The sequence below is a fragment of the Exophiala mesophila genome (genome assembly GCF_000836275.1).
Source record: "Exophiala mesophila strain CBS 40295 unplaced genomic scaffold supercont1.4, whole genome shotgun sequence".
NCBI lineage: Eukaryota > Fungi > Ascomycota > Eurotiomycetes > Chaetothyriales > Herpotrichiellaceae > Exophiala > Exophiala mesophila.
The window spans coordinates 1,272,843-1,297,264 of record NW_015622507.1 but is presented as its reverse complement, the minus strand read 5'-3'; the positions used below and the strand labels follow the sequence as shown (position 1 = coordinate 1,297,264).

At 49.9% G+C, this 24,422-nt stretch overlaps 10 protein-coding genes and 1 non-coding gene across 15 annotated transcripts; 5 read left to right on the top strand and 6 right to left on the bottom strand.

Moving 5' to 3' along the window:
- Nucleotides 1–429: 429 nt before the first annotated feature.
- Nucleotides 430–2,359, bottom strand: PV10_05688 (uncharacterized protein; the record flags this gene model as incomplete). The annotated part of the gene is made up of 3 exons (XM_016370393.1): nucleotides 430–1,803; nucleotides 1,855–2,116; nucleotides 2,166–2,359. 3 exons carry the CDS (start codon nucleotides 2,357–2,359, stop codon nucleotides 430–432), a joined length of 1,830 nt encoding a protein of 609 aa, XP_016222686.1.
- A 272-nt stretch (nucleotides 2,360–2,631) lies between these two features.
- On the bottom strand, nucleotides 2,632–6,198 carry PV10_05687. 5 transcript variants are annotated; one of them, XM_016370392.1, is made up of 4 exons: nucleotides 5,653–6,198; nucleotides 5,473–5,604; nucleotides 4,421–5,419; nucleotides 2,632–4,235 (listed from the first exon to the last, which is right to left on the bottom strand). In XM_016370392.1, the coding sequence occupies exons 3-4, from the start codon at nucleotides 5,139–5,141 to the stop codon at nucleotides 3,904–3,906; spliced, it is 1,053 nt and encodes a 350-aa protein (XP_016222685.1). In that variant the 5' UTR covers nucleotides 5,142–5,419; nucleotides 5,473–5,604; nucleotides 5,653–6,198; the 3' UTR covers nucleotides 2,632–3,903. The 5 variants fall into 5 exon arrangements, with proteins under 5 accessions (XP_016222685.1, XP_016222683.1, XP_016222682.1 ...); XM_016370390.1 differs by having other exon boundaries at nucleotides 5,473–6,198; XM_016370389.1 differs by having other exon boundaries at nucleotides 4,421–5,604.
- On the top strand, nucleotides 5,994–7,586 carry PV10_05686 (uncharacterized protein). Its single transcript, XM_016370387.1, has one exon. The coding sequence runs from the start codon at nucleotides 6,175–6,177 to the stop codon at nucleotides 7,036–7,038; it is 864 nt and encodes a 287-aa protein (XP_016222680.1). The 5' UTR covers nucleotides 5,994–6,174; the 3' UTR covers nucleotides 7,039–7,586.
- On the bottom strand, nucleotides 6,466–11,712 carry PV10_05685 (uncharacterized protein). Its single transcript, XM_016370386.1, has 3 exons — nucleotides 10,792–11,712; nucleotides 8,008–10,724; nucleotides 6,466–7,954 (listed from the first exon to the last, which is right to left on the bottom strand). The coding sequence occupies exons 1-3, from the start codon at nucleotides 11,540–11,542 to the stop codon at nucleotides 7,109–7,111; spliced, it is 4,314 nt and encodes a 1,437-aa protein (XP_016222679.1). The 5' UTR covers nucleotides 11,543–11,712; the 3' UTR covers nucleotides 6,466–7,108.
- Nucleotides 11,713–11,893: 181 nt separating this feature from the next.
- On the top strand, nucleotides 11,894–12,835 carry PV10_05684 (uncharacterized protein). The gene is made up of 5 exons (XM_016370385.1): nucleotides 11,894–12,019; nucleotides 12,071–12,185; nucleotides 12,320–12,385; nucleotides 12,445–12,567; nucleotides 12,621–12,835. Exons 1-5 carry the CDS (start codon nucleotides 11,985–11,987, stop codon nucleotides 12,762–12,764), a joined length of 483 nt encoding a protein of 160 aa, XP_016222678.1. The 5' UTR covers nucleotides 11,894–11,984; the 3' UTR covers nucleotides 12,765–12,835.
- A 713-nt stretch (nucleotides 12,836–13,548) lies between these two features.
- PV10_05683 (uncharacterized protein) lies at nucleotides 13,549–14,592 on the bottom strand. Its single transcript, XM_016370384.1, has one exon. It carries the CDS (start codon nucleotides 14,053–14,055, stop codon nucleotides 13,732–13,734), a length of 324 nt encoding a protein of 107 aa, XP_016222677.1. The 5' UTR covers nucleotides 14,056–14,592; the 3' UTR covers nucleotides 13,549–13,731.
- Nucleotides 14,593–15,458: 866 nt separating this feature from the next.
- Nucleotides 15,459–16,915, top strand: PV10_05682 (uncharacterized protein). Its single transcript, XM_016370383.1, has one exon. The coding sequence runs from the start codon at nucleotides 15,732–15,734 to the stop codon at nucleotides 15,948–15,950; it is 219 nt and encodes a 72-aa protein (XP_016222676.1). The 5' UTR covers nucleotides 15,459–15,731; the 3' UTR covers nucleotides 15,951–16,915.
- A 219-nt stretch (nucleotides 16,916–17,134) lies between these two features.
- On the bottom strand, nucleotides 17,135–17,237 carry PV10_05681. The gene has a single exon. It is a non-coding gene; the product is annotated as a tRNA-Leu (tRNA).
- Nucleotides 17,238–17,416: 179 nt separating this feature from the next.
- On the top strand, nucleotides 17,417–19,107 carry PV10_05680 (uncharacterized protein). Its single transcript, XM_016370382.1, has 3 exons — nucleotides 17,417–17,676; nucleotides 17,852–17,914; nucleotides 18,017–19,107. Exons 1-3 carry the CDS (start codon nucleotides 17,599–17,601, stop codon nucleotides 18,167–18,169), a joined length of 294 nt encoding a protein of 97 aa, XP_016222675.1. The 5' UTR covers nucleotides 17,417–17,598; the 3' UTR covers nucleotides 18,170–19,107.
- Nucleotides 18,208–19,744, bottom strand: PV10_05679 (GTP-binding protein rhoC). Its single transcript, XM_016370381.1, has 3 exons — nucleotides 19,265–19,744; nucleotides 19,013–19,216; nucleotides 18,208–18,956 (listed from the first exon to the last, which is right to left on the bottom strand). Exons 1-3 carry the CDS (start codon nucleotides 19,574–19,576, stop codon nucleotides 18,627–18,629), a joined length of 846 nt encoding a protein of 281 aa, XP_016222674.1. The 5' UTR covers nucleotides 19,577–19,744; the 3' UTR covers nucleotides 18,208–18,626.
- Nucleotides 19,745–20,736: 992 nt separating this feature from the next.
- On the top strand, nucleotides 20,737–22,277 carry PV10_05678 (uncharacterized protein; the record flags this gene model as incomplete). Its single annotated transcript, XM_016370380.1, has 2 exons — nucleotides 20,737–22,119; nucleotides 22,203–22,277. 2 exons carry the CDS (start codon nucleotides 20,737–20,739, stop codon nucleotides 22,275–22,277), a joined length of 1,458 nt encoding a protein of 485 aa, XP_016222673.1.
- Nucleotides 22,278–24,422: the final 2,145 nt, after the last annotated feature.

Below are 24,422 nucleotides of genomic sequence, written 5' to 3'. Positions count from 1 at the left end.
CCTTGTAGAGAACGACAACTCTCCTATACTATCGTCTATCATAGTCCCCTTGGAAATTCTCTGTTCGAGGTTCACCTGGTTCCCCCACGAGCGTGAGTCACAGCTTCGACTTGATTGGATGACCAAACTCAATAATGATAGGTGTGTGGCATCGGACCCCGCCGAGCTTCATGCTTCATCCAACGATATCTTACCTACCTATTCACTGCCCGTAAAAGACAATGAACCCGAGCGGTTCTAAGCATACCGTTTACTGTTTGTCTTGAACGCAAGCACCGACAGGTATGAGGTTGGCACTAGCTTTGCATTCCTTCTATCAGATAACTTCGACCAAATATACCAAAATTCATCTTATCAAATGACGCGAGACAAGCATCAAGCTAGTGATCAATGTGTCCTAAAACTCCAAACTGTGATGCAGTGGCGCTTTTATTGCGCTGCTTTGATCATGTCGGCTGCCTTTTCCGCAACTCCAAAGGCAACAGCCTGTAAATGTGCACCTGGCACCATGGGATAGATGCCAGTATCCACAACTCGAAGGTTCGACGTTCCGTAAACAAACAAGTCGGAATTGACAACCCCTCCTAGATCTAGCGGCAACATGGCTGTGGTCCCACAATAGTGGAATTCAGTCCCGATACCAGCGCGCAGGATTGCGCTCAGCGTCTCTACATCGGCATTGTATGGGACATGGCCGTATGACGGCTGGAGTTGTTGAATTGCGTTTGTATTGAGGATCCGTTGGTTCAGTTGCATTGCAAGAATCATGACTTCAAAATCAAACTCGTGGGCCAGCCATCGAGGGTCAATCCTAGGTGAAGCGAACGGATCCGCTGAAGTGACGTGGGATGTTCCGCGCGAGAGGGGCCGCATGAGCGCCAAATCAAGCCCACCAGCATTGTTGTTGAGGTTTTCAAAAGCAGGAATGTTCTCAGATGCGAGTTCGCTGAGAATACTATCGATCTGTTCCTCATACCCGCGCTGAAGAGTAGGTTCATTGACGTATGTGTCTGGCAAATTGTGAGGCGCTGAGCGGGCAGCGGATAGTGTTCCTGCAGCATCAGCGGTCGACTGTTGCAATGACGGGAATGCGACGGCACAACTAGGCTTTGCAGTCCAAGGACCAGTCCTGCTAGAGTAGTACTCGGCAGCAGATTCATCGTTGAAAGTAGAATTGGCTGCGAAATCATTGATGTCAAGCACGTTGGGGTTTGTGTAGGCGTAGTCAAGGTGTATCATCGCATGGTCTTGGAGATTATTACCAACTCCAGGGAGATTTTGAAGCAATTCGATGCCGGCAGCCTCTAGAACCGAGGCTTGCCCAATCCCAGACAGTTCGAGAATCTGGGCACTATGGATTGCGCCAGCCGATAGAATGACTTCGCGACTAGCATATGCCGTCTGGGTTGCAGACGATGGACCTGCAGCAAATTCGACTGCGGTCGCCGTTAACGAATCCCCCTGCTCGAACAGGATTCTTGTTGCTTGAGAGTTGACTTGGACATTGAAGTTGCTGCGGCCAATGTTGGGGTTGTAGTACGCTATTCGTGCATCTGATCGAGTCTGAGTATCGGGGTGAATGTTCAGTGGCAGATAGTATCCCCCGGCAGAAAGGCCCTCGTTAGGCTCAGCCGACGTGGGAATCCCGAGGGACTGTAGCGCCTCAAACCAATTATCTGCCTGGGGCCAGTAAAAGTTTGGATAAGAAACCTGCACAGGACCATTATGGCCATGGACGTCCGAATCTTGAAGGACTGGCTGGATTTCGGCCCCTTCGTAGCTTTTAGGAGTGTACGTCTCGGACTGAATATCTCAATCAGTACCAAGTATAAGAAGATTGACAGTGGCTGGTACCTTCTCAAAAAAAGGCAGAAGAGCATTCCAGCTCCAGTTGGTATTGCCAATGTCGTCCCAAGCGTTGAAGCTCTGCTGGTTCCCTCGATTCCATACCATGCCATTGATCAAGGAACCACCACCGACACCCTTGCCCATTGGGATATGACGACTTGCGCCATCCAAATGACTTTGAGGGACTGTGTGATGTCCCCACTCATAAAAGCCAGGAGGCTGAAGTCCGATGTAATACGGTATCGAGATTTCATCCTCGCCTTCATCTCTGCAAACTTTTAGCATACCTCTCGGGGTATGGGCGCGAATGATCCTACAATGCCCCTGCCTCAAGACAGAGCACTGTCATGTCTTCATCCTCACTCAATCGTGATGAAACTACCAAGCCAGATATGCCACAGCCGACGACAATATAATCATATGTCCGACCCGCAGCATCGTTAATCAGATTTCGAGACGCAAGAGGATCAGCAAAAGCAAGACTGAATCGAAGAAGCAAAGGTAACGTCATCTTGCGCTTCATATCTGCGTCTGACAATAGATGAGAGATTACGCCAAATGCAGGAGATTGAAATAACCGATGTTACGCATTCGATCGCCCACTGGCGCAAGAGAACTCCTGGAGTCTTTTCAACAACACTTGGACTGAAAGTGATGAACAACGGGCAAGGGACAAGATTTGTATGGGAAAGATCACGACAAACAAACAGCGAGGACAACAATCAGCTCGGTGCCCTGATCGTTAGCAATCAAAACTCAAAGACAACATAAATCGATCAGTTTGCACACACAGAGCAGTATTGAGCGTGTGTCAGATCGTATTCGTCCTCGATCAGATGCAACGTGTGACGGCTGATACTGGAAAAGGAAGGCATAGTATGGTGGAGAGTATCCAGTGCGAAGGTGAGGGCCCAAGTTGGCTCCGGAGCCGGTCATGGCGGAAAAATGTACAGCCATGCAGAGAAGTCTTACACTAGATCAGATAGGTGGATGAGTGAAGAATCGATGCATGTGTAACATGGACCCGTTGTGGATGGGCGCCGGGACAATGGAGCCACAAGAGAGACAGATATTCGATTTTTGACAGTCTTGTAATAATGCAGATATTTGATAGACACAGACCCACATGGATTTCATAGACTGGATAACAAGAAAGCGAATCCGACCCATCAGAGACTTGGACGCTTTTACACCATTCAAGCGTATGCGACGAGAACTCGGGTCAGGGTTTAAAGCGACCTGAAGTCACCTTGATACCATTTCTTCAATTCATAGGGTCTTGAAAGTGTTCAAACGGAAGTAAAGGTCTGTGGCACCATTCAGAGACACAAGGTTGTCTTGAAGCCGTCAAACTTTGCAACAAAGTAGATTTTGAGCACAATCGGCCAGGTTAGCTGTGGAACACATCAGTGACTGCATAAGTGGTTCTTCCCAATCCTAACTGATAGTGCTTGCATGAAGACGAAACGCTAAAAGAAGATGTACCGTTTGCGGTGCCCACAGATGGAGTACCAGGACTTGATGAGATGGTCCAATTCTGTTGTTCAATGCAAGAACATTGGTTGTGGATTGTGTCAAGTGGAACTCTTTTCCAACTTTGGGGCAAATCAGCTCTTGGCAGAAGCAGCGGGCTTGAAAACATCAGAGCACTGTTCTGAGTACTCAGTAAAACGTGGCACACTGAATCGACCTTGCTCATAGCACTTTGCTCAAAGAGAAGCTGATGGCCAAAGCCCACATGGTAGCCAAGGCCGACCGGCCAGGTATTTGGTGATGTGAAACGTCGTAGATTCGCCGTAACTGCTTATCTAGCAGAAAGACAGTGGGATGGGATACATCCAATCACTCACCATCGGGGCGTCTCAGAGTTAGCAGAACGTGTTGGGTCACCTAAGGACCAATACCACAACGTCGCAGATCTTTGACCTCGCTAGGGGTGAACAACCCGGTGGGCAAATGCAGACCCTAACTTACAGCGGAGTTGGGTCCAGGGTGAGCATCGATCAAGTTGTCTTGGTCATTTGGTTTTATCAACCTCGTCTCGAGGCCAGGTCCTCAATCTTCGACCTCAGTCTCACGTTCTTCAAAGCGCAGAAAGTGCTCGTCTACAGCCTCTGAGCCTAGAATATGTGTCCACACCTCTTTGACCGAGGCGATGATATCATCGGAGAAGGACAAATCATGAGCTCGGCGCCTAAAACAAAAGAGCTTTGAGGCTAAGTCGTCGACGCCAAGCGTCCCCTGTTGATCGGAAGTGGAAACGCGGTATGACAAGGTCCAGAGGACAGACTGAACAGCACCACAACCCTCGACGAAGTCGTCCACTGCTGCTTTCAGACGTTCCTGAGCTGAGGCTGACTCTGACATCAGAGACGCGTAAATGATAGCTATCAGCTAGAGTTAGCTGCGATCCAGGCTGGGCGATGTTTGTACAAAACATGGGGTAGGATCCATTTCAGGTTGTCAGAGGGTAATTATCAGCAAGGCATTAAATGCTCAGGCAATGTAGATAAGTATTCATAGTTGGATCATCATGTGGAAGAAGAGGGGAGAAGGAAGTGAGAAGGCTTACATTGACCACTTGGACACTCCCCAGTATCCTCAGAATGAACCTGCAGGTATATTGGGCCTGTGGCTGGACCTTCCGAAGTGGGAGTGTCCACCAATACGATCGCAACCGCTGGTACGGGCCCATTGTCGGCAGTCTGAGGAAAGAGGCTGCGCAGCGGATCGGCAACAATGCTGATGGTCCTCCAAACATTCACCTGAGTCGTAGCTGACGACGCACGCGGCATGTCTGGAGGTAGATCGTCCAAGCTACCAACAACGACTTTGGACCTTATCGGTGTCCCGTCGGAAAGAGTGCAATGAAAAAGGCTAGAGTCGTCTGTACTCTCGCCACTGACCGTCGAAGTTGGAAGCTGGACCTCTGTCAGATGATGACCCAACAAATAGACGGCCCCGCCAACAGCCCCGGCTCTACAGGCAACTTGTGCCATCTCCGAGTTGCCACCATATTTTGCAACAACTGCACCGAAACCAGGACCAAAGTAACCCATGGAGCGCATGTGTCGTCGGATTCTGCTCAGCGCCATGGAAAAGGGCATGGAGGCTGCGGGTGTAGGTGAAAGAGCCAAGGCCAGTAGCGGTGCCTGAAGATTGTCGCGGATTTTGAACGTGTTTGAAAGGACATTTGTAAAGGACAGGGCTGGATCTACTGCCTCAAATGAAGTGTCCTCCTCTTGCTGCAATGCAAAACGTAGGAATTTCATCAAACCACGTTTATCCTTCATGGAAAGAGTCTCATCGTTGAACACATCTTCGCGAGTGCTGGGAATCCTGTGCAATTTCTTGTCACTATGAATCCACCAGGATCCTACAGCAAGGAACTCGAGTTGAGAGTGAATTCGTGATGACACGAGGGTAGGCAAGAAGGAAGACTGCGCGTAGATGATCTGCGGATTCAGGCTCAACGTGTATGATCTCGATGATGCGAGCCGGCCGGTAGAATGAGGAGCGGCTTGCCCATCGTCAACAGAGACCGAAGCCTCGGAGAAGACATGGCTGGCTGCTGTGGATTGTCAGCCGAGTGAGTCCATGAACATCAAAAATATGGTCAAAGACCTTGAATGGGATGGTGTGCCCAATCCACAGCTTCTTGGAGACTCAAGCCAGCATCCTCACCACCGTAATATTCATGACGATCAACATGAAGAATCTTCTTCCCGGATCGTGAGAGAGCTCTAAGAGAGATGGCTTGGTCAGTCAGTTGGAGGCCGGGGCCAACAACTATGAACCACTCACAATGCGAGGAGGGCTTGTGGAATGCTAGTCCCGGCGATCACCACGTCCCAAGTCTCCTCGGAGAGACTGTCCATCGTGACATGAGAGTAGCTGTCGGTGCAGGAGTAAGTGACTAGTCGATTGGAAGTGGAAGATGAGAAGAGAAGGATTGTCTGGCACCTTCTGAGAAAAAGTAATAATGGTTGCTCCTTCTCATTCTGGGACTATATTGGCAACTTAGCCGAACCTGGAATCTTGACCGCGAGTCCTCGATCATTTCGCTGGACGTTGGGCCTCAATACTTCGTCCACCTCGTGCAATCATTGCAGTGCTGGTTGGTTCGGTTTAGCCTTGTCCTAGCCATCAAACATGCCGGGTGTGGGCTGACAGTCGATAACCCTCTCCCTATGCACCTCGAAAGATGTTCTTCTGACGATCTCTGACATCACCTCACCACACGTCAAATGTGAGTACTGCTCCTTCGTTCTCTTTGTCTCATCAGAGATCGTCCTACTCGACCACCAATATTCCCTTGAAGGAATCATGGCGGGCTCATCCGGCCGCTTGAAAGACCGCATCGCGATAGTGACGGGCAGCTCCTCTGGATTGGGCGCCGCCATTTGTCTCGCATTTGCTGCTGAAGGGGCCACGATTTTCTGCGTTGACTTGTATCCTGCACCTCGTAACGCCACTAATCCGACAACTCTCCGCGCCGACGACTTCAATGTTCGCGTTACAGGCCAACCAGGAACCCATGAGCGCATTCGGCATCTTGGTGGGGAAGCCACCTACCATAAGGCCGACGTCACTAAGCCGCGTGACATGGACCTGGCAATTCGCGCCTGCGTCCAGCGTTACAAAAGGGTGGACATCATGGTGAATAATGCTGGAATCTCCGTTGAAAGCACTCATATTCGTCCACTAAGGTGTCATGAGACGAGTGAGGAAGACTTTGACAAGACCATGGCGATCAACACAAAGGGCATGTTCCTAGGGTGCAAGTACGCTCTCAAGCAGATTCTCGATGGCCAGCAACAGTTGTACAAGTCTAGAGGCTGGATCATCAACATTGCTAGTGTACAAGGACTGGTCCCATATACGGGAACTCCATCGTACTGCGCCAGCAAAGGCGCGGCCGTCATGCTAACCAAACAAATAGCCCTCGACTACGCCAAAGATCTCATTCATTGCAATGCTCTGTGTCCGGGCTTCTTGGAGACAAGCATGACGCAGAATCTGCAGGGACAGGAAGATGTCCTCTCCGAGATCGAAGCCAAACATCCGTTCGGTGGCAAACTGGGCCGAATTGAAGATGTCGCAAAGACTGCCATTTTCCTTGCGAGTGACGACGCTGCTTGGATCACCGGAGTACCACTCCCAATTGATGGTGGTTATCTGCTCAGATGAGATTTCTTGAGCACCAACAGCCGATATTGTCAGGCCGCAACCCATTGCACACCGATATCCGACCCCCATTCTAGGTCTTTTGAGCTGCCTCGATTCCCAACCAAAGTTCTATCCAACCCCGTGCTGTTCCACTTAATGCTTCTGATGGCTGTCGATAGCAAGCATCCAGTGCCTCGAGCAGATGCTCTCTTAAGATCTTGAGAGCCATGACTTGTTTGTAGTGCCGAAGAGACAGTCTCACCTTTCCAGAATCTACGCTGACCACGCCTGCGAAAAATTTGTACTCGGCTTCACCCAACAAAATGGCCATGCCTGACTCGGGGATGGCAGACGTTTCAAAAACATTGAGGCTTCCACCATGATTTTGTCTGGCCTCATAGAAAGACAACCACCGTGGCGCCTTTGGATTTCCATGATTGATAGACCGGCCGGTCAGATAGAGCTGCTGGTTCGAAAAGACGTTGCGATAGGCCTTGCCTTCACGCACAAGTGTCCGAGGGTACAAAGCCATGGCGATGATGCAGTTGAGGGCCCGGTCAGAGACGATCCTATTGTAGCGTTCTGGCACAACGTAAAAGCTCCCTCCACGCCAGCTGCCTGACCTTGCTCGGCTCAGAGCACTCTTTTCGTGGCCTTGTAACAAGACCAGTCCAGCATCCACCAGATACACCAGCAGTTGAACCTTCTGCTCTTCAACTTGTAACATTCCCTGATCACTAAGGTGGAATTTGCGACAAAACTCCTGTGCCGATCGTGCCACCTTGTGTTTCTTCCATCCTTCATATGCGTTGAGCGAGGACAGGAGGTCAGAATCACTACGGGCGAAGACTGCTCTGGAGTCAGCTTGTGATTTGGACGGCGAATTGAGAAAAGGAGACTTGGAAGTCAAGAGCGAGATAATTGCCAGTATGGGATCCTATATATAGTGTTAGCTCCCCAGGTCATAGGCAGTGTGTGAATGTTACTGACCAAACAGCCAAACACGACCCCAAAGATCGCCAATTTCGCTAGCGACACTTCCAGAGGTAGTCGAGCGATTTGCTTCCCTAGGGCCGTCAAATTCTCTGTCTTCGTCAGAGCGCCAGCATCCTTGAGCTTCTCAATTGCACGCAAGATGTTCTTCCGGTTCGGCGGATCGATTGCTTGGCTCAAAGTCTCTTCGATGCTCCCAAGATTCCAGACCTTGACGCGGAGCATGGGGTCCTGGAGACCCAGTCTGAGCATTTCTGGGACTTGCTGCTCTAGCATGATGTTGTCATGTCGGTGTTTGGTCACGAGATGGAAACATAGCCCTTCTTGTACTCGGGCTGCGCGACCACGGCGTTGACGGGCCGAGGATCTGGAGATGAAGCCTTCTGACAACCGAGACGACTGGCGACGTTCATCGAAGCGATTCAGTTTCTCTTTGCAAGTATCAATCACTGCTGTCACATCGGGTATAGTGATACCTGTTTCCGCAATGTTGGTGGCAATGACTATCTTACGGTAGCCGGGTGGAGGTATCTCGAAAGCTCTTTCCAGCTCTTCTGTGGTAAAAGTCGAGTGAAGGAGATGGATGACCCATTTGTTGTTGTTGAAGAGATCGAGCGACAAAAGTACGCGGTGGAGCCGACGCATCTCTCCCAGGCCGGGCATGAATATCAGAATGGCACTGCTGTAATGTTCGTACTTGGGTTTGGTGGCAATGGCAGCGGCAAGCTTCACAATCAATGAGTAATCAATCTGGTACTCGTCCATCGCTGCAATGATCCTTTGCGTCTTCTTGCTGTGTTTATCGGGCTGTAGGATGATTGGGCGACCCTTCTCAGCAATGGCGTCCTCGTCGAGGTCTGGGATCTCATCCTCTTCCTGTAATCCCTTGTCCTGAATGTCCGAGAGATCATTGGTGGCCTCGACTGCATCCTCCAGGAAGCCGACTTCAACTGGAAAGGTCCTGCCGGGCAAATCAAGCACAGGGGCACCGCCAAAGTAGTCCGAAAATTTCCTCGCATCCACCGTGGCTGACATGAGCACAATCTTCAGAGTCTTCCGTCGAAGCTGGAGTTTTTTGAGGGCAATGAAGAGGAGGTCAAGGTCCATGGTGCGTTCATGGACTTCATCTAAGATGAGATAGTCGAGCTCCTCAAGGTCTGCGCATTCTTCCAGCATGCGGAGCAGCACACCGGTCGTGGCGTACGTGATTCTGGTGCTAGCAGTGGTTTTACTCTCCAATCGTATCGCATACCCAACAAGTGATCTCGAAGTACCAATGTCATTTCTGCTCTCACCCAGCTCTTGTGAGACTCTTCTCGCTAGAGTGACAGCCGAGATTCTGCGAGGCTGTGTCACCAGAATTCGGCAATCTTTTCCCGCGGAAAAGTCATTTTCAAGCAGTAGGACCGGGATGCCCGATGATTTGCCTGCACCAGTCTCTGCACAGATGACACTGACGGCATTTTGATTGATACAGTCAATGATAGTATCCTTGAAGTTGTGCACCGGCAGTTGACGTCGAACGGCCAGCATGCGCTCAAACGAAGGCTGTGAGGTTCTGGTCGTCCATTCATGCAAGACCTGTTCGCTGGTTAATTTGACTGGAGCAAATCGTTGTGCTCGTTCCATCACATGTTTGCTTGCAGCCGTCTCGCCATGCTGATCTCGTGGAGTTATTGTTTCTTCTGCCTTCTGTTCTTCCTGCGAAATCCGAATCATGGATCGCAGTTCGCGTAGCGTTTTCTTGTGTTCCTCGTGAACGAGCTTCTGTTGAACGTCTGTCAGATCTTTGATCAAATCCCTCCAAACGGTTGGCAGTCTAGCTAGTGCCTTCTGTTCCTTCGAGCCTATAGAAGACACAAGGAAGAGGCCTAGACATGAGATGTAAGCCTCGGACTGCAGATCGGAGGCCGTAGCAATCTTGTCCATGGCTAGTGTCCAGACCCGAGGCTCTGTGGCAGTAGTGATGCCGCTAGGTAGAGCAGCATTAACCTCAGAGTCGGGCAGTGTGTCGGTCGACCAGTAAATGCTCAGACCTCTTCTCGATGCAAAGGAAGAACGTTGGATATTATGCAGCTGGACTCGGCATTTGGCGTCGTGGCCTCGACAAACATCATCAAGCAGCTTCCTCGGTGATATACCAGTCCACTTTCCGAAATCAAGAATGCGAATCGAGTCGTCCTGCGGGTTTTGGCTTGTAGTGTCATCGGAGTTTTCTCCTTCGACATCGAAGAGACCTCCAGTGATCTCTTCATCATTTTCAAGGTCTGGCGTTAAATGACGGGATGACGGTTGCGACTGGTGATCCTCCTGTGTGGTGTTGTTGACTCCTTTCAACGCTTTACGGCGGAGTTCGCCATGTTCTCTCAGTTTCTGTCGATGGCTTGTTTGCAGCTTGATTTCATCCAGACTCCAGTCCTCTGCTGCAGCGTCCTCATCAAACAAAATGTCTCGTTGCAAGTCTTCAACCTTTTTGGACAGCCGTAATAGGAGCTTCCGAGACTTTGACACAGACTTTGGCGAGCTACTGGGGTCTGGATTCTGGATCTTCCATATCCGGGCGCGGAGCTGCAGATATCTTTGCTTTAGTCTATCTGGATCATCGTCTTGATCATTATCAGAAGATGAAATCGACTCTGAGTCTTCATCCGCATCTGAAACTGTTGCAGGCGTGGTGGCTGGGCTTTGCCTACTCCTCGGAGTTGAGCCAGGGTCTAGATTGGATCACAGTCAGTTTCAATGGGGTTTGAAACGGGGGATGATACACGACGTATAACATACCTGGTGTTTTCAGCTGCGGACTCTGAGTACCACTGTTGGGTGCGCCTTTACTTGGGAGCGAATGATCATAGTCAGGAAGATCGTCAGCCTGAATGTCCATGGCATACCACTGGAATGCCTCCAGCATGCCGGGAATGAGATCTGTGTCGATAGCCAGCTGACCTTTAGCTGCTATCTTAGCGACATTTAGAAGAGAAAGGTGAATGCGAGGGAATTTCAATGCCTGTAATACTCTTTGAAGTGTCCAGAGGTCAATCAGCAGCTTTTCATCATCAATGATGGTGCCGGTAGATAACCTGCTCGTATCCGAAAGTTGCTGATGCATGTCAAACAATCGTTGGATCAATTCGTCATTGAGCCAGCCATAGGTAGTGAGCGGATAAGATTGAGCACGTAGCTGGCGTTGTTCCGTAAGCAAACGTGCTGTTTGACGAGTGGACTCGGCAAGACAACGACCGCCATGTTTCTCCAAAAGCGCATCCAGCTCGGCATCCTCAAGATGGGCTTCCAATTGTTCTGGAGTCATCTCGGAAATCTGAGAGGGAACAGTCGCGGATGCCGCACTTTGGTTGTTATTTTGAGCGCCATGGTAGACCTCAGCTGTCGATGAATGAGAATTGGGCTTCTGTTCACCCGATGAACTTGCTTGAACGGCCTCATCGACAACTTTAGACCGTGACGGCAACGAGGTCGTTGCGAACCCTCTTGCAGGGTTTGCTGCAGGCTTTTTCTTCTTTTTATTTGGTGCCATTGTTTCTTGACTGGATGTTGGTCAGGGAAGGCTGAATATTCCAGGGGCCAAGGCTACGGAACCGAGATTCCCAGATAGTGTCCTCGAAGTCGTGGTTGGTCAGCCTGCCAAGTGACCGTACTCCATGGTGAAAGGGAAGGTAGATTTGTATTGCATCAGGATAACCCCCACAGCTCCAGAGCACAAGCCAATGTTGAACGAGTTGTAGACATAAATGATTGAGGTGAAGAGGACGGACAGACGCCAAGCCTGAGATATTTCAAATGACGTGATGTCGGCGTCCACGGTCTCAAATGACTTCTAATATCAAGCGTCTAGGTAATCTCAGAATTTCACTTGATGCAACTTGCCGTTAAACTGTTGAACGTTGATCTGTCGACGCAGGACTGGCGTTGCCTCTAAAAAAGGATTCTACCATCTCTCGTCTGTCTCTGGTGCAGCCATGCTGGCGCTGGCGCTAACAGCCGAGTTGGAAGGGTACGACCGGTCGATGCTTGTTCGAAGCGCCGTAGACTAATCTTGTTACAGAGTAACTGACCTGATTCCTATCGATACCGTCGAATCTCCCTACTATTATACATTCAAAGTGCAGTGTACATCCTGTCGAGAAACTCACGCCAACTGGGTGGGTGTCAGTCGTCATGTAAGAATCAAGCCGAGGATACGTGGATCTGTCGTCTGTTGATAGGGTGCAAAAGCCATCTTTGATGCTGGAGGCATACTACGGAAATTTCACGAAATGGTCACTCGGGCACAGGAGCTGACTGCCTGTTTCAGGAATTGAACGATCAATCAGGTAGTAGGGGCGAGGCGAATTTTGTGTGGAAATGTAAGAACTGCAAGGTTAGATCATGTGTTCCGGCTTAGCAACTGACCCTGATGATTGACCTGGTCCTCTCCAGCGAGAATCTAGCGCCACCATCAAGGCGGCGCCAGAAGCCTATGCTCAGACATCCCCCGCCAAATCAAAAAGGGTGATCGAGATGGATTGCCGTGGTCTCGAATTCACCGACTTCAAACCCGATGTAAGTCTTCTGCTCTGGTATTGTGCCTTGGAGGGTAGTGACATTGGACAAAGGGCGAATGGGAGGCCAAGGGAATAGAGTCGGGCACGAAATTTAGTGGCATTGATTTGTCGGAAGGGGAGTGGTTTGACTATGATGAAAAAGCGGGGGAAGAAGTCAGCATCAAAGATATCAAATGGGAAATTCGGCGTGCTTAGAGACAGTGATTGAATTCATGTGTTGAAGAGTGCCTTTACACCGTTCAGTTTAATGAATTTACTGAATGCACGTGATCTAGTCACAGTTTGCCAAGAAATCCCCAGTTTTGGACATTTTCGGTGCTCGCCAAACTGCCATGGTTGATTTATAGCATCTCTGCAGAACAACGGCTCTTCGACGCGCCAGGAACAATCGCCCTTTTAGACTTGCTCTCGACACTGTCGAGATTTTCTCTACATTGAAATTTGGTCTAAAGCCAGGTCGCGACGATGAATGTAAGGCGCTTCCACGATGATCAAGACCCTCGCTGACCCAGCCGCAGTTTGCTCCTCTCAACCCGCGCCCTCTATTGCAGAACCTGTACGTCTCACAATCTCTTTAAGACTAGAGATTGAAGCCTTTGGTGCCACTAGAAGCCTGAGCAATACCATGCGAGCGATGTCAAAAGCATGTGACACTAACTGAGCAATTCTTTGCAGAATCAACGATGAAGTTATCATTCGATTGAAGTGGGGTCAAACCGAGTACAAAGGACGTTTAATCAGTGTCGATTCCTACATGAATATTCAACTCTCCAACACAGAAGAGTACATTGACAGAAAACATACGGGCACACTTGGTCAAGTGTTGATCAGGTAGGGTGGTTGTCCAATGTGGCGTATGGCCTCGATGCTGATGTAGATGCCTACAGGTGCAACAACGTTCTCTGGATCTCCGCTGCGAAAGGGGTTGAGATGAATGGCGAGGGAGCAGATTCGAAGATGGAGGAATAATTCCAACAGACCTTGGATTATCCCGCCGAAACTTTCTTACTCGCGCCAGCGAGCCTCAACACATTCATCGCCTGTGGCAAACTGGAATCAGCATCATGTCCCTCGACACAAAACGGGTAGCTTGGAAATCCGAACAAGTTCCCGACAGTGACTGCATCTGCCAACGTCGAGTCAGTGTGGCGATCGATCATGGTCATATGTACACCATCAATGCGATTGGCGGTAAGAGGACCAGAAACCTGACCCAGAACCTGCGACAACCTTCGATTTGGTTGAGAAAGCATTGCGATTTCACAGCGCACTCGCAGCGATTGGACATATCAAACTCCAAGCACTCCTGTACAGTAGCATGACTGCACAGTGAGCAAATGCAGAGACAAAGATCTTCAGAATCGTGAGTGATTCTGGGACTAGTAGGGTTCAAGGAACTCGGAGTTTCATGCTCCTGACCAGGAATGGAGATGTTAGTTACAGCCTTGAATTGCCATACCCGTGTGAAAGCCCCCGACCGAATCATACAGGGAACATTAGTAGCAGACAGGGCTTGAATAGATGATCTTCATGCGCTTATGTGGCACCCTTACGTAGTTTCCCCATGCTCGTCAAGTGCGAGTTGCATGTAGCGTCGACAACTTGGAATCATCCGCACACTTTCAATCTGCCTCGTAAGCCACCAACAGATGGCTCAGTATTCCACGTCAACTTGCAGATCTCGAAGCCCATTGCAGGTATACGGAAGGCTTGGCTGTGATGATAGGAGGTGTTGGTGGGTTGGACGATGTTGACCAACGGGTCAGTCAAGAGTCACGAGCAACAAAGAAACTCGGCTGGAGGGTCTTACCGAGGTGCTTGAGGATTAGGAGGGGATCGACTGGCTAAACCAACGGTCCAAGCGAATGGTGCCTGAGCGACATACAAGTCGCTCATTATCATTGGGACTAAGGCACTTTCTGCACGTCTAAAGGCACTTGGGCAGGGTCTCAGGCGAGATTAGGAAGCCCAATGCCCCTGGAGCAGTAGAGCAATGCAGAAAAACATAAACGAGACACTGGCGTACTCCGTACAGTCCATTAAGGATGCACTTTCACAGGCTAGTTGAAGAACTTTTTGTTTGAAATGCGCGACGTCACATACACCATGGTCTCATGGCTTTTCGCTTTCGACATCGAGCATGTTTCTAAGTAGTGAGATCGTCTCGAATGGCAGTGATCAACCAAATCCAACGAAGTGTGCGTACGTTGATGCACACCAGGTGATGTGGCTGGTGCCTGTGATCTACCGTCCTCCGCGTGGCCTGGCCACGCCATGAGTAGAATTCTTGCCACTTAACCACTCATGTGTTCTACCCGGAAGGGCCCGAGAAGCGGCCGTAGGCCTCCAAAAACACCCTGGCAAGTTTTGCGTGGCCGCCCTGGCAAGGTCCCCCCCGAAGTCATCAGATCGCCAACCGTCTCGTGGCTTCAGCGGTAGTAGTTTGCTATTTCTTCTGAGGCCAAGTGGCCAGTGCTGCGCTAGGCAGCCACCTTTCCTACCTTGCCAACCTGGCCATCTCCCCGGGCCCAATTCACGCCCTGTGCTGCGTTTCCGCCACGCGCCTAGTGGCCACGACCACCACTAACCCCGTCGAGCCACGAATGTGAGGCCCCGGCGACCTTTTGACCCTGAAGACCATTGCTTCGGTAAGGAAATTCTAGGCTCCTGGTAGGTTCTGGTTGGGTCTCGTGGGTCTGTCTTTTGCCTGCGATCGCTGCTCCAGTCCCCTCCAGTCCCCACCAGTCCCTTTCAGCCCCTGCTTTGCTTTGACGGTCTCGCCCACCTGGGTCTTCCCCAGCCAGGAAAAGTCTATTCGTGGCCATGACGAGGCGGCGTAGGGACCTGTTGAACCATTATTGGATCCAGAACCCATGACAGGGAGTCACCTGTGAAGCGAAGGGTGGTTGCTGGCAATGCCTCAAATTCACGGACCTGCTCGTGTGCCGTGGTCCAAAGTGGCCTCTGACAAGCAGCCACCGTTAAGAACCGGCTTTGGTGCTTCATATTGAGCAATTATTGTTTCTTCCTCGACTTGCATCACGTTTGCCCTTCGTTACACTCGTTTCCATCCTAGACTTGTCCATTCACGCAAGAGGTCATCCAGGCTCGTTGCCATCCTTTGATCAATCCACCCCTCTATCTTACACTCGACCTTTGAAGATGTCGTCCAAATTCACCGAGCATCTGGAGCCCGGATTCAAAAGTACATCACCACATTCAGACGTCAGACTAGAAGACATCATCGGCGCCGTGGATCTTTCAAAGCGCCACAGAACATCGTCAGAAGCGAGCTCGCGGAGCACAAGTTCATCGAGTTCGGATCGAGCGGAAGTGAAAGGACGGAAGAGGCTTTCTAAATTGTTGACGGGAAAGAGATGATGCGACAGCAATATGCGTCCTTTCCGGAAGCCTTCTATCAATCAGCCATGAGGCAACAAATTTTCTTGACACGATCAACACCACTTTTTCGGTGTCGTTGGCGTTGCAGCCATACAAAAGTTCACCCATCCATTCGCCATGTCGAATTATCTCCTTGACTGTTGGAGCAACTTGCTGGACTTTGTATTATTGTCCTTTGAGGCTAGGGTGTGAATTGCATACAGTCCCAACAACAGAACCCCTTGTCGATCATCCTGGCGAGCAGTACTGGTGTCGACATTTTGCCTCACACAAGCACCAAGTTCTAGATTCGAGGATTGAGGAAGCCACCCTCCCAAAGAAAGCGAAGATCGGCAAACACTAGGACTTCGTTCTCGAAATGGGCATTGAGTGATCCAAAGCCCCACTCGAAGTCAGTGAGTGCAGAAATCTTGGGGCTTGTCGATCGAGGGCACTGGCAACGCCCGCCCGGCCCACATTCGTGGTATTACTCACCCAAATTCATTCTGTACAGTACTACTGTTAAGAGTTCAACACCACCTGTACCACCAAGGTATGGGTTGGCCGTTTTGACACTCATTCCTTCATTGTGAATGGACTGTGAGCACAAAGTTGGTGTGTATTTCTACGAGGACCATCTCGTTGGGGCACGACGCGACGATACCAATCAAGCCAAAACTCTCCATTGGATTTGAAACCTTGGGGCCTTGTTCAATTCGTCAAACAAATTTAAGCAAGCGATATGAATGTTTCTTCAACCATAGTCCAAACAATCACATCTTGATTTCCCCGTGTCCTTAGAGTCCCGAGCCGAAGGTCCACGGTCGTGTTCAAACCTTGTCTCCTGAATTAGTTCCGGCTGCCCCTGGTTGTGAGTCAAGACTTTGTGCGTGCCATGAGATGTGCAACACTGTTGTGGCATGTCCCGACTGTGCGAGCCGCCCGCGAGACCCCCCAACCCTGTGGTTACTATTACGAGATCATCCCTGTTCCCCCGCCATGACCTTGAACCCTTTTGTGTGTCTCCCCTCTGTGCCCCATCCCACCATCACCTCAAACGCGAGGTTGCACTATCCCCACCCACGCCACCTTTCCACACCTCAACTGGGCCACCAAAATAAAATGAAACAGGAAATTCCACAAAAAGGAAAAGAAATTGACACTTGGTAGGTATCAAAGTCAGTTGAGAGGAGTGGGATTCGAACCCACGAGGTTTCCCACTGCGGGATAGATTCAGGTAAAATAGATGACCTAAACACAGCGCCTTAACCGCTCGGCCATCCTCCCGGGTAAAATTGTCAGAAATTTTAGGGGGAAAAAATTATGAGGTGACAAGGTCACGTGAATTTCTTGTGCCTAGAGGTCTGGAATCTAGGTCGGGAGTGTGGGTCCACTAGGCCGAGGGGGCCTAGGCGATGGGCGTGCTGCTAGAGATTCAACCCAGCTTTGGAGGTCGTTCTTACTGTCAGCGGGGCAAAAACTATTTGGGTGCTACCCGGACGCATATGACCTCAGTTGATTCTTCTCGTCAATCAAGTCAAGTACGCGTCGTCGTGCGAGTGTCTACGTGTGATAGAGCTAAAGAGCGCGTCTTGATGTACGGTACACTACATTAAGGTCCTCTACTGTCTTGAATCTTGTGTTGGCCATGGCTACAGACGCGTCTCAGCAGCAGCCGCGAGAGTTTGAACTGAGACGCGCAGAGATTGTTGGGCAAATTGGCGAGGTGAGTCAAGTTCATATTCAGACTTTGGTCAGGGGTGGACTGTTCTCGGTGATGGAATGTTGCCCTACTGCCCACCGTCAGAACGACGACCGAGCAGACCAGAGAGATTCGCTTGATCCTGCCCATGACCTCGATTGCTACCTCACACTTGCACTGCTGACAGGCCGACATCAAGTCGTTAGAACAGGTCCTGGCACAAATCAACGCGTTAAACCGGAGTCTCGAGGGTATTATCGAGGTAAGTCTTTGGGTCCTGCTGTATACACCTGTGTAGAACGCCCATGTCTTTTGTCGTTGACTCCTTCATCTAATAACTTGTCTGATTAAACTTCCTCACCAGATTGGGAACGAGTTTGCGTCAGTGGAAGCACTGTGGAGTCAGTTTGAGACGGTCATGGGACGAGAGGGCAATGCTGCCACTTCTGCAAGCTCTAACAACACTGGATATGATGGTGCATTGGGTGACGCTTCTGCCCATGGTAACCATCGATAATGCCGTATGATTTGGCATCGGCTTGCATACCTTGAACGCCGCAATACCACCACCCGTCAAAAGTCGATATTCGTCTTCCGTCAAACCCGAGGATCGGGAGCGACCTGCAAAGAAGCACGCCACGAAAAGTCTTTAAGCCGTTCCAAGGACCGATCTTATTCAATGCTCAGATGATGGACTCTGTGAACAACTCTAGACATCTTGTCACCTTTTCATTCCGAGGGACATACTCAGACACACAAAGCCTTCCCTTCCAACGCCAGTCATGCACTTGTGCAGCAACGCCATCTAGTATGTGCGTACAATCGTTCAGAGCCCGGTTGACCTGTCAACGCAAATACCGAAATTACTGGTACTCTGAAGCCCAAAGGCCTCGATCGAAGCCCGGGCTTGGATGAATTCGGAGCAGCAGGACTTGCTCAATGGCCAGACATTCCAACCAATATCCCCGCCATGATCAAAGTATGCCACACTTTCTTTTCCGGGCCCTTTTCACCTTGACACCTTTGGTATTGGGCTTGGCCTCATAACTCTCCTCTTCCGCCTGAATGGCAGTGTGAATGGCTAGGTCAAAGACGTCTTGAATGCCTCTAGATTCCTTTGCACTGCATTCAATGTATGCTGCGCCCATCTGTCTGGCCACTGCTTGACCTTGCTCTGGTGTGACGGGTGTCAAGCCTTGGGTGCGGAGGAGCTCGATACACGTTCTCTTGTTTCGGAGATCCGACTTCAAACCCACGAGAATGAGGGGAGTAGTAGGGCAAAAGTGCAAGACCTCAGGATACCACTGTGATTTGCAGTTAGTAGCGGTCGATGAGGTAACAGGGAAATCGATGGACTAACCTTGTCCATGACGTTCTCGAGCGAATTGGGGCAGTCGATCGCAAAGCAAACAAAGAGAAGATCAGTTTCGGGATAGGAGAGTGGTCGAAGGCGATCGTATTCTTCTTGACCTGCCGTATCCCACAATGCCAGTTCGACAGTCTTGCCTGTCTGCTTGTGTATCGTTTGAGTAATGTAGTTCTCAAAGACTGTGGGCACGTATTTCTGATCCAGTTAGCCTAGGTCGCCATTTTGGATTTTATGTAGACATACTTCTGGAAAATATCCTTGCGAATAGCTGATCAAGAGACAAGTCTTGCCACAGCCACCGTCACCGACTACCACAAATTTTTTGGAATATGAAGGGGGTTGTGTGATGTTGGTCGCTTCTGACATTCTTCCACTGCTCCCATAACTCAGATTCGTGCTCACTGTGCCGTTGCTTGTTCTGGTGCTCTGTGCTCGAGTTGGCTTCCGCCGAGGTGAGGAGGGATTGGTGATGTATGAGGCGGATAGGTGTTTTTCAGACATGACAGTAGAGTATCTTGACTGGTAGTGATCCATGGTGTCTGCTTCGTTGGCCATGATTTCGTAGACCACACGGTCGGAAGTGAGACTGAACAGGGTGATGGAGGCCAAAGAGGTGAAGGTGTGAGATTTTTATGATGCAGAGGCGTGTATTATTATATGGAGTGTACAGGTGCAACTTATGCAAATGACGATCAGTAGCGTAGGTTGGAGAAACAACTGCGCCAGGTGGAGTGGTATCAGGAGCGAGGATGGTGTCAGTCGCCTTCAAAATGCAGGTAGATGTTGATACGCCTGCGTTGCACAGCAACCGTGTCACTGGTGGGGTGGCACCTTCCAAGTTTCGCGCATGAGAGCAAGTGGTTTCAGATCTGGCACGGAAGGTGGGCCGAGAGCGCCGAGGGTAATGGCCGAGGCAGGCCCCTGCTGGCAGCAAACTTACCGAGTAGGTAACCTTCTAGAGGCCTAAGCGCCAAGGTGAACACTGAATGTGAGTGATGCCATACTACGGAATAGGTAGTGAATTGTGCATGAATGAGTAAAAGGTGGAACTGACAGGGTTTAAAAGCAATAGGGCCATCAACACTTCTTTTCAGGGTCTAACTAGATAGGGGTAAGCTGTATATGTTTCAGGCGTTTTACAGTGTTCCAATTGAACCTGATGAGCAGCAAGATTGCCCAAGGTCCCATTTCTTCCCCATTATTCACGCACATCTATTGTGCTGTATCATAGGTTTCAGGTATAAGTTCCGCCGAATGCGCTGTTAGTAACTGCTGCGTATGAAAGATTTTCTCCTTTTCACTTTTATTAGTTCCATATTTTCCTACGAATAACTACCTAGATACCTTAGGTACCTAGGTATGTACATTCTTTTTGGGTAGGTGAGTGAACAACGGGCCTGACCAGGGTATCTTAGATATCTTGCTGCTATATTCCAATCAATCAGTCGAGACTTCATGTCCCTATAGATGGAAAAACTAGAGTATATATAGCTACTCCGTAGATGCAGCTGAAAACGACTGTCTGGCCTATCGTATCGTAACTTCGTAATGCTGACAGGCCCGCCTTCCAATCATCTGTAGAAAAATAGTGTATTGTGCAGTGCCAAGCCTACACAACCTGGGAACTGTTCTTGTAACCTGGCACCACACAACCGATCGAACACCGCGCTCCCGTCAAACTCTAACAGGTGGGTACACCTATACTTCATCGCCTGATGGCTTCGATTGGTATTTCCATCCCTTGCTTCTGGCCTGGTTGCCAACACCGATCAACAGGTCTAGGGAACCTTGCTTCTCATCTTGAGTGGAAGCATGGTGTAACTGACGGTTTCGGCTGCCCTCATTGCGGTTTCAAGCATCCAGAACAGGAAAATGCCCGCTCTCACATCCAATTGCAGCATGGAAAGCAAGAAAACCCACCCCAAGCTTCCCTTGCATTGGCGCGGTACTATCGAAAGCGATACCAAGATACCGATCCAGTTGCCCATAACATCCCGGCCGCTGCGTTCTGGAATAGGGGAGTTAAATCCAACTCTGTCGAGGGCGCTTGTCCCGAATGTGATGATGCCATCGAGCCTTATACTAAGGACAGCATCATACAACATCTTCGTCACCAGCACCGCATTATCGTCGACCTAGACTCTACGCAATTAAAGAGTCGCTACAAAAGAGTTGGAGTTGATCGACTTCCGAAAGACATATATCAACCGCCGCCGATTACCGAGGAGTCTGAATCATCTGACGTCGACGAGCAAGAAGGGTTCACTTGTGACGATGAAGATGAAGAGGAGGACGAGGACGAGGACGAGGACGAGGACGACAACATAATGGAGATGAACGATCCGGTGCCATCCTACACGTCTCCGTGTGAGACCCATTCGGAATATCTACTCGAGGCTTTCATAGGCTGCATTCAGGAGGAGTCAATTGAAGGCTTCAAGAAGGCCTTGGAGATGCACGAGACGAGAGAATTCGGGGGCAGAAAATACCGCGTCAACAAAAACCTAGCGTCTGATATGAAGCTCGACTCAAAGGAGATCGTCTGCGCCGCACTTACCCCTGGTGGTTGGCGTTGTGAGGTTCCCCAGTGTGGCGCTACATTGGATGAGATATTCGCGATTGACATACACCTTGAGGCGCACGGTGCATTGGTGCTTAAGAACTGGTATTGTGGCGAATCAAGCTGCTACACTGATCACGAGAGGGTCTTTCATACCCTGCAGGAATTTGAATCCCACATTGCTACCGAGCATATGGGATCAAACTATAGCCTTCTCGCTCAACGCCGAGTCCCAAAGCATGAAGTTTTGGTAAACAGCCTCCAGACCCGATTAAAGTTTATTCGCAAACTTGTCAACAGTTCAGACCATCCGAATATGCGCATAGAAGCTTCGACTTCTTCAGTCACAAACCCCGATATACTTGAAGAATCAGGATCAGAGCCAGTATATGATGACTCGAGCGATCATGTAGTGCTGGAAGAGCGCGAATGGATTCGATTCCGTCGCTTCCTTACTTCAGGAGGAAGGTCTGGCCCACGCCAAGACCTTATGCCGGCCCAAGATGATGAATTCCGCCGGCATTGTCATGGGAGCTATGTATTTTTGTCGAATCCGCCAAAATCGCTACCTCCAGTTCTTGCGCCGCATTATTATTTAGTAGAGACATTGACATGTCTCAGGCAGATGAAGGAAAAAGACGCCCGGGAATTCATCATGACTTATTGCCAATTCTGCAGTATTCTTGGTACGAATGATGTGAATGAAGTCCGTAAGGCTCTTGGCTTACCGCTCCCCAAACCCTTGAAAAACAACGAGCAGAATACTGATCAAGAAGGACACGGCCAGCAAGATACTCAATGCCAAGAGGATGACGAACCCCAGAATAATGACCTATCCACCCAATATTCTCTAGGTTGCCCGTGGCCCGAGTGCGAGTTCATATTGATACATCCCTTTCAGTGGCCATCAAAACGGCGGATAAGCACTCATGTCTTAAATACTCATCTTGGTTGCGTCTGGCAGTGTCCCGAGAATGACTGCCAATATTGTGGTTACCTATGGCCCTCACATCTGGAACGTCATAGAATGAACTGCCATGTTGGTAGTCCACTTCAATGTGGCCACCATGACTGTACCCAAGTTCTTGTCCAGCAAACATGGGCAAGTAGGGGACATATTCGAGAATCCACTCTCCGGACGCATTTCGAAACGTACTTCAATCACAACCTCCAGACTTCTCAAACGCTGCTCTCAAACTCTAGCGCTAGTTTACCCGGTGAAGTTCATGAATCTCAGAACCAGCTACCCTCGGATATCGATTATATGGAACGTTTCCGAGGGAAAAGTTCCTCATACTTGAGCCATCATCGTCGATCACATCGGCGCGCACGAAACTTACGGTTGCTAGCAGCGCACAAGATCAGCCCTGATGACATTGAGATTCGGGGCAGCATGACTTGCACGGGATTTCGATACCAATATCGTCATTTCCCTTGTGTCGACTCGGTCGCATTAGACCTCGATACAGCAATGTTGATTTTTGTTCCATCGTTCCTACTCTTTACAGTGGCGCCGACATGCGATCACTGTGTTTATGTTATGTCTCTAATCTCGCGACCCATCGCAAGCTTGCCTCTCCCATTTCATTTTGGCCGTAGAAACGCGCCCAAGCGAATAGGCATTGGTTCATCAATCCACGACCACTTCTCATTTCTCCAGGTAGTTAAAGCCAACCCCTTGCTTATACCACCAATGGCGATGAAGTATAAAGACATTAAAGAGTCATCTCCTAAGAGGATCTTCGTCGTTGATTTCGAATCTGTACGACGTTCGGACCGTGGACTGCCTTTACGCCCAACCGAAATCACAGTTCGAGACGGAAGCCGAGCTATCATTCTCACGGGTAGAATCAACAGAAAGGGTCTTACAAACGCGGAGTTTGAGAACGAACTTAGGACACTGGGGTATACCGATCCGACAAGCTTTCAGTCAGCGCGACGGATCCGAGGTGGCCCAGAGAGGAGATTTCCAGATAACGCCAAAACACCGAAACAGATCGTAGATGCACTATGTCTGGCTGGTCTAAGCCCAGATTGTCTGTGGGTCGAATATTCGACTATGCTATTTGATCGCAAATGCATGGAAGTTCTGATTAGAGAAGCTGGGTATTCGGTCGAGTCGATACTTCCGCCACCTGCGCGGTGTTGGACAGTGGTTCCAGACCTCGCGCGCTCTCTCCCTGGTAAGTAAGAACTGTGTGCCTCCATCACAATTTACTGATCAACCCTATAGGACTGGCTTCATACCAACTTGGGAGGGTTGCAAAACTGATGAACCCCAATAGTCAGGACTTGCTGAGGCTCCATTATTCTGACGCAGATACCGCAATTCTCTACGATCTTTTAGATAGCTGGATCTTCAAGTATGGGCGCTGAAAGTCAAGGACTTACACAATCTGGTTCCTGGAGAGCAACGCCTCCTCGCCGGTGTCGGACAAACAATGGAAGCCCGTTCCGAGTCCCGTCGTGATGTTGGCCGGGATCATGGCCGGTTCTTTCAATCTCGGCCAGTCGGCTTCCTTTGGAAATTGCAGAGGATCAGTCCTCGGGCGTGTTCCTACTGATCGTGGGCCTAAAGCATAAGTAATGTGTCCATAAACGTACCAATTCAGAAACTCTGGTTTTGGGATGACCTCGGTGCAGTTGCGGCTTTGAAGCGCTACAACCCGTCTGAACTTTTCGCTGCCATGGTAAAAGTGGCGGACTTAATGACACTAAAAATTCCTGCCACGCCTGCCCTTACGTGTCATCTCGCTATCGTAGATGTCATTCTCGTTTTTGTTGGTGAAAAGTCAGTTGCGAGTGTGTTCGATCGGCGTAAGTATGTTTCTGGTGGCACGG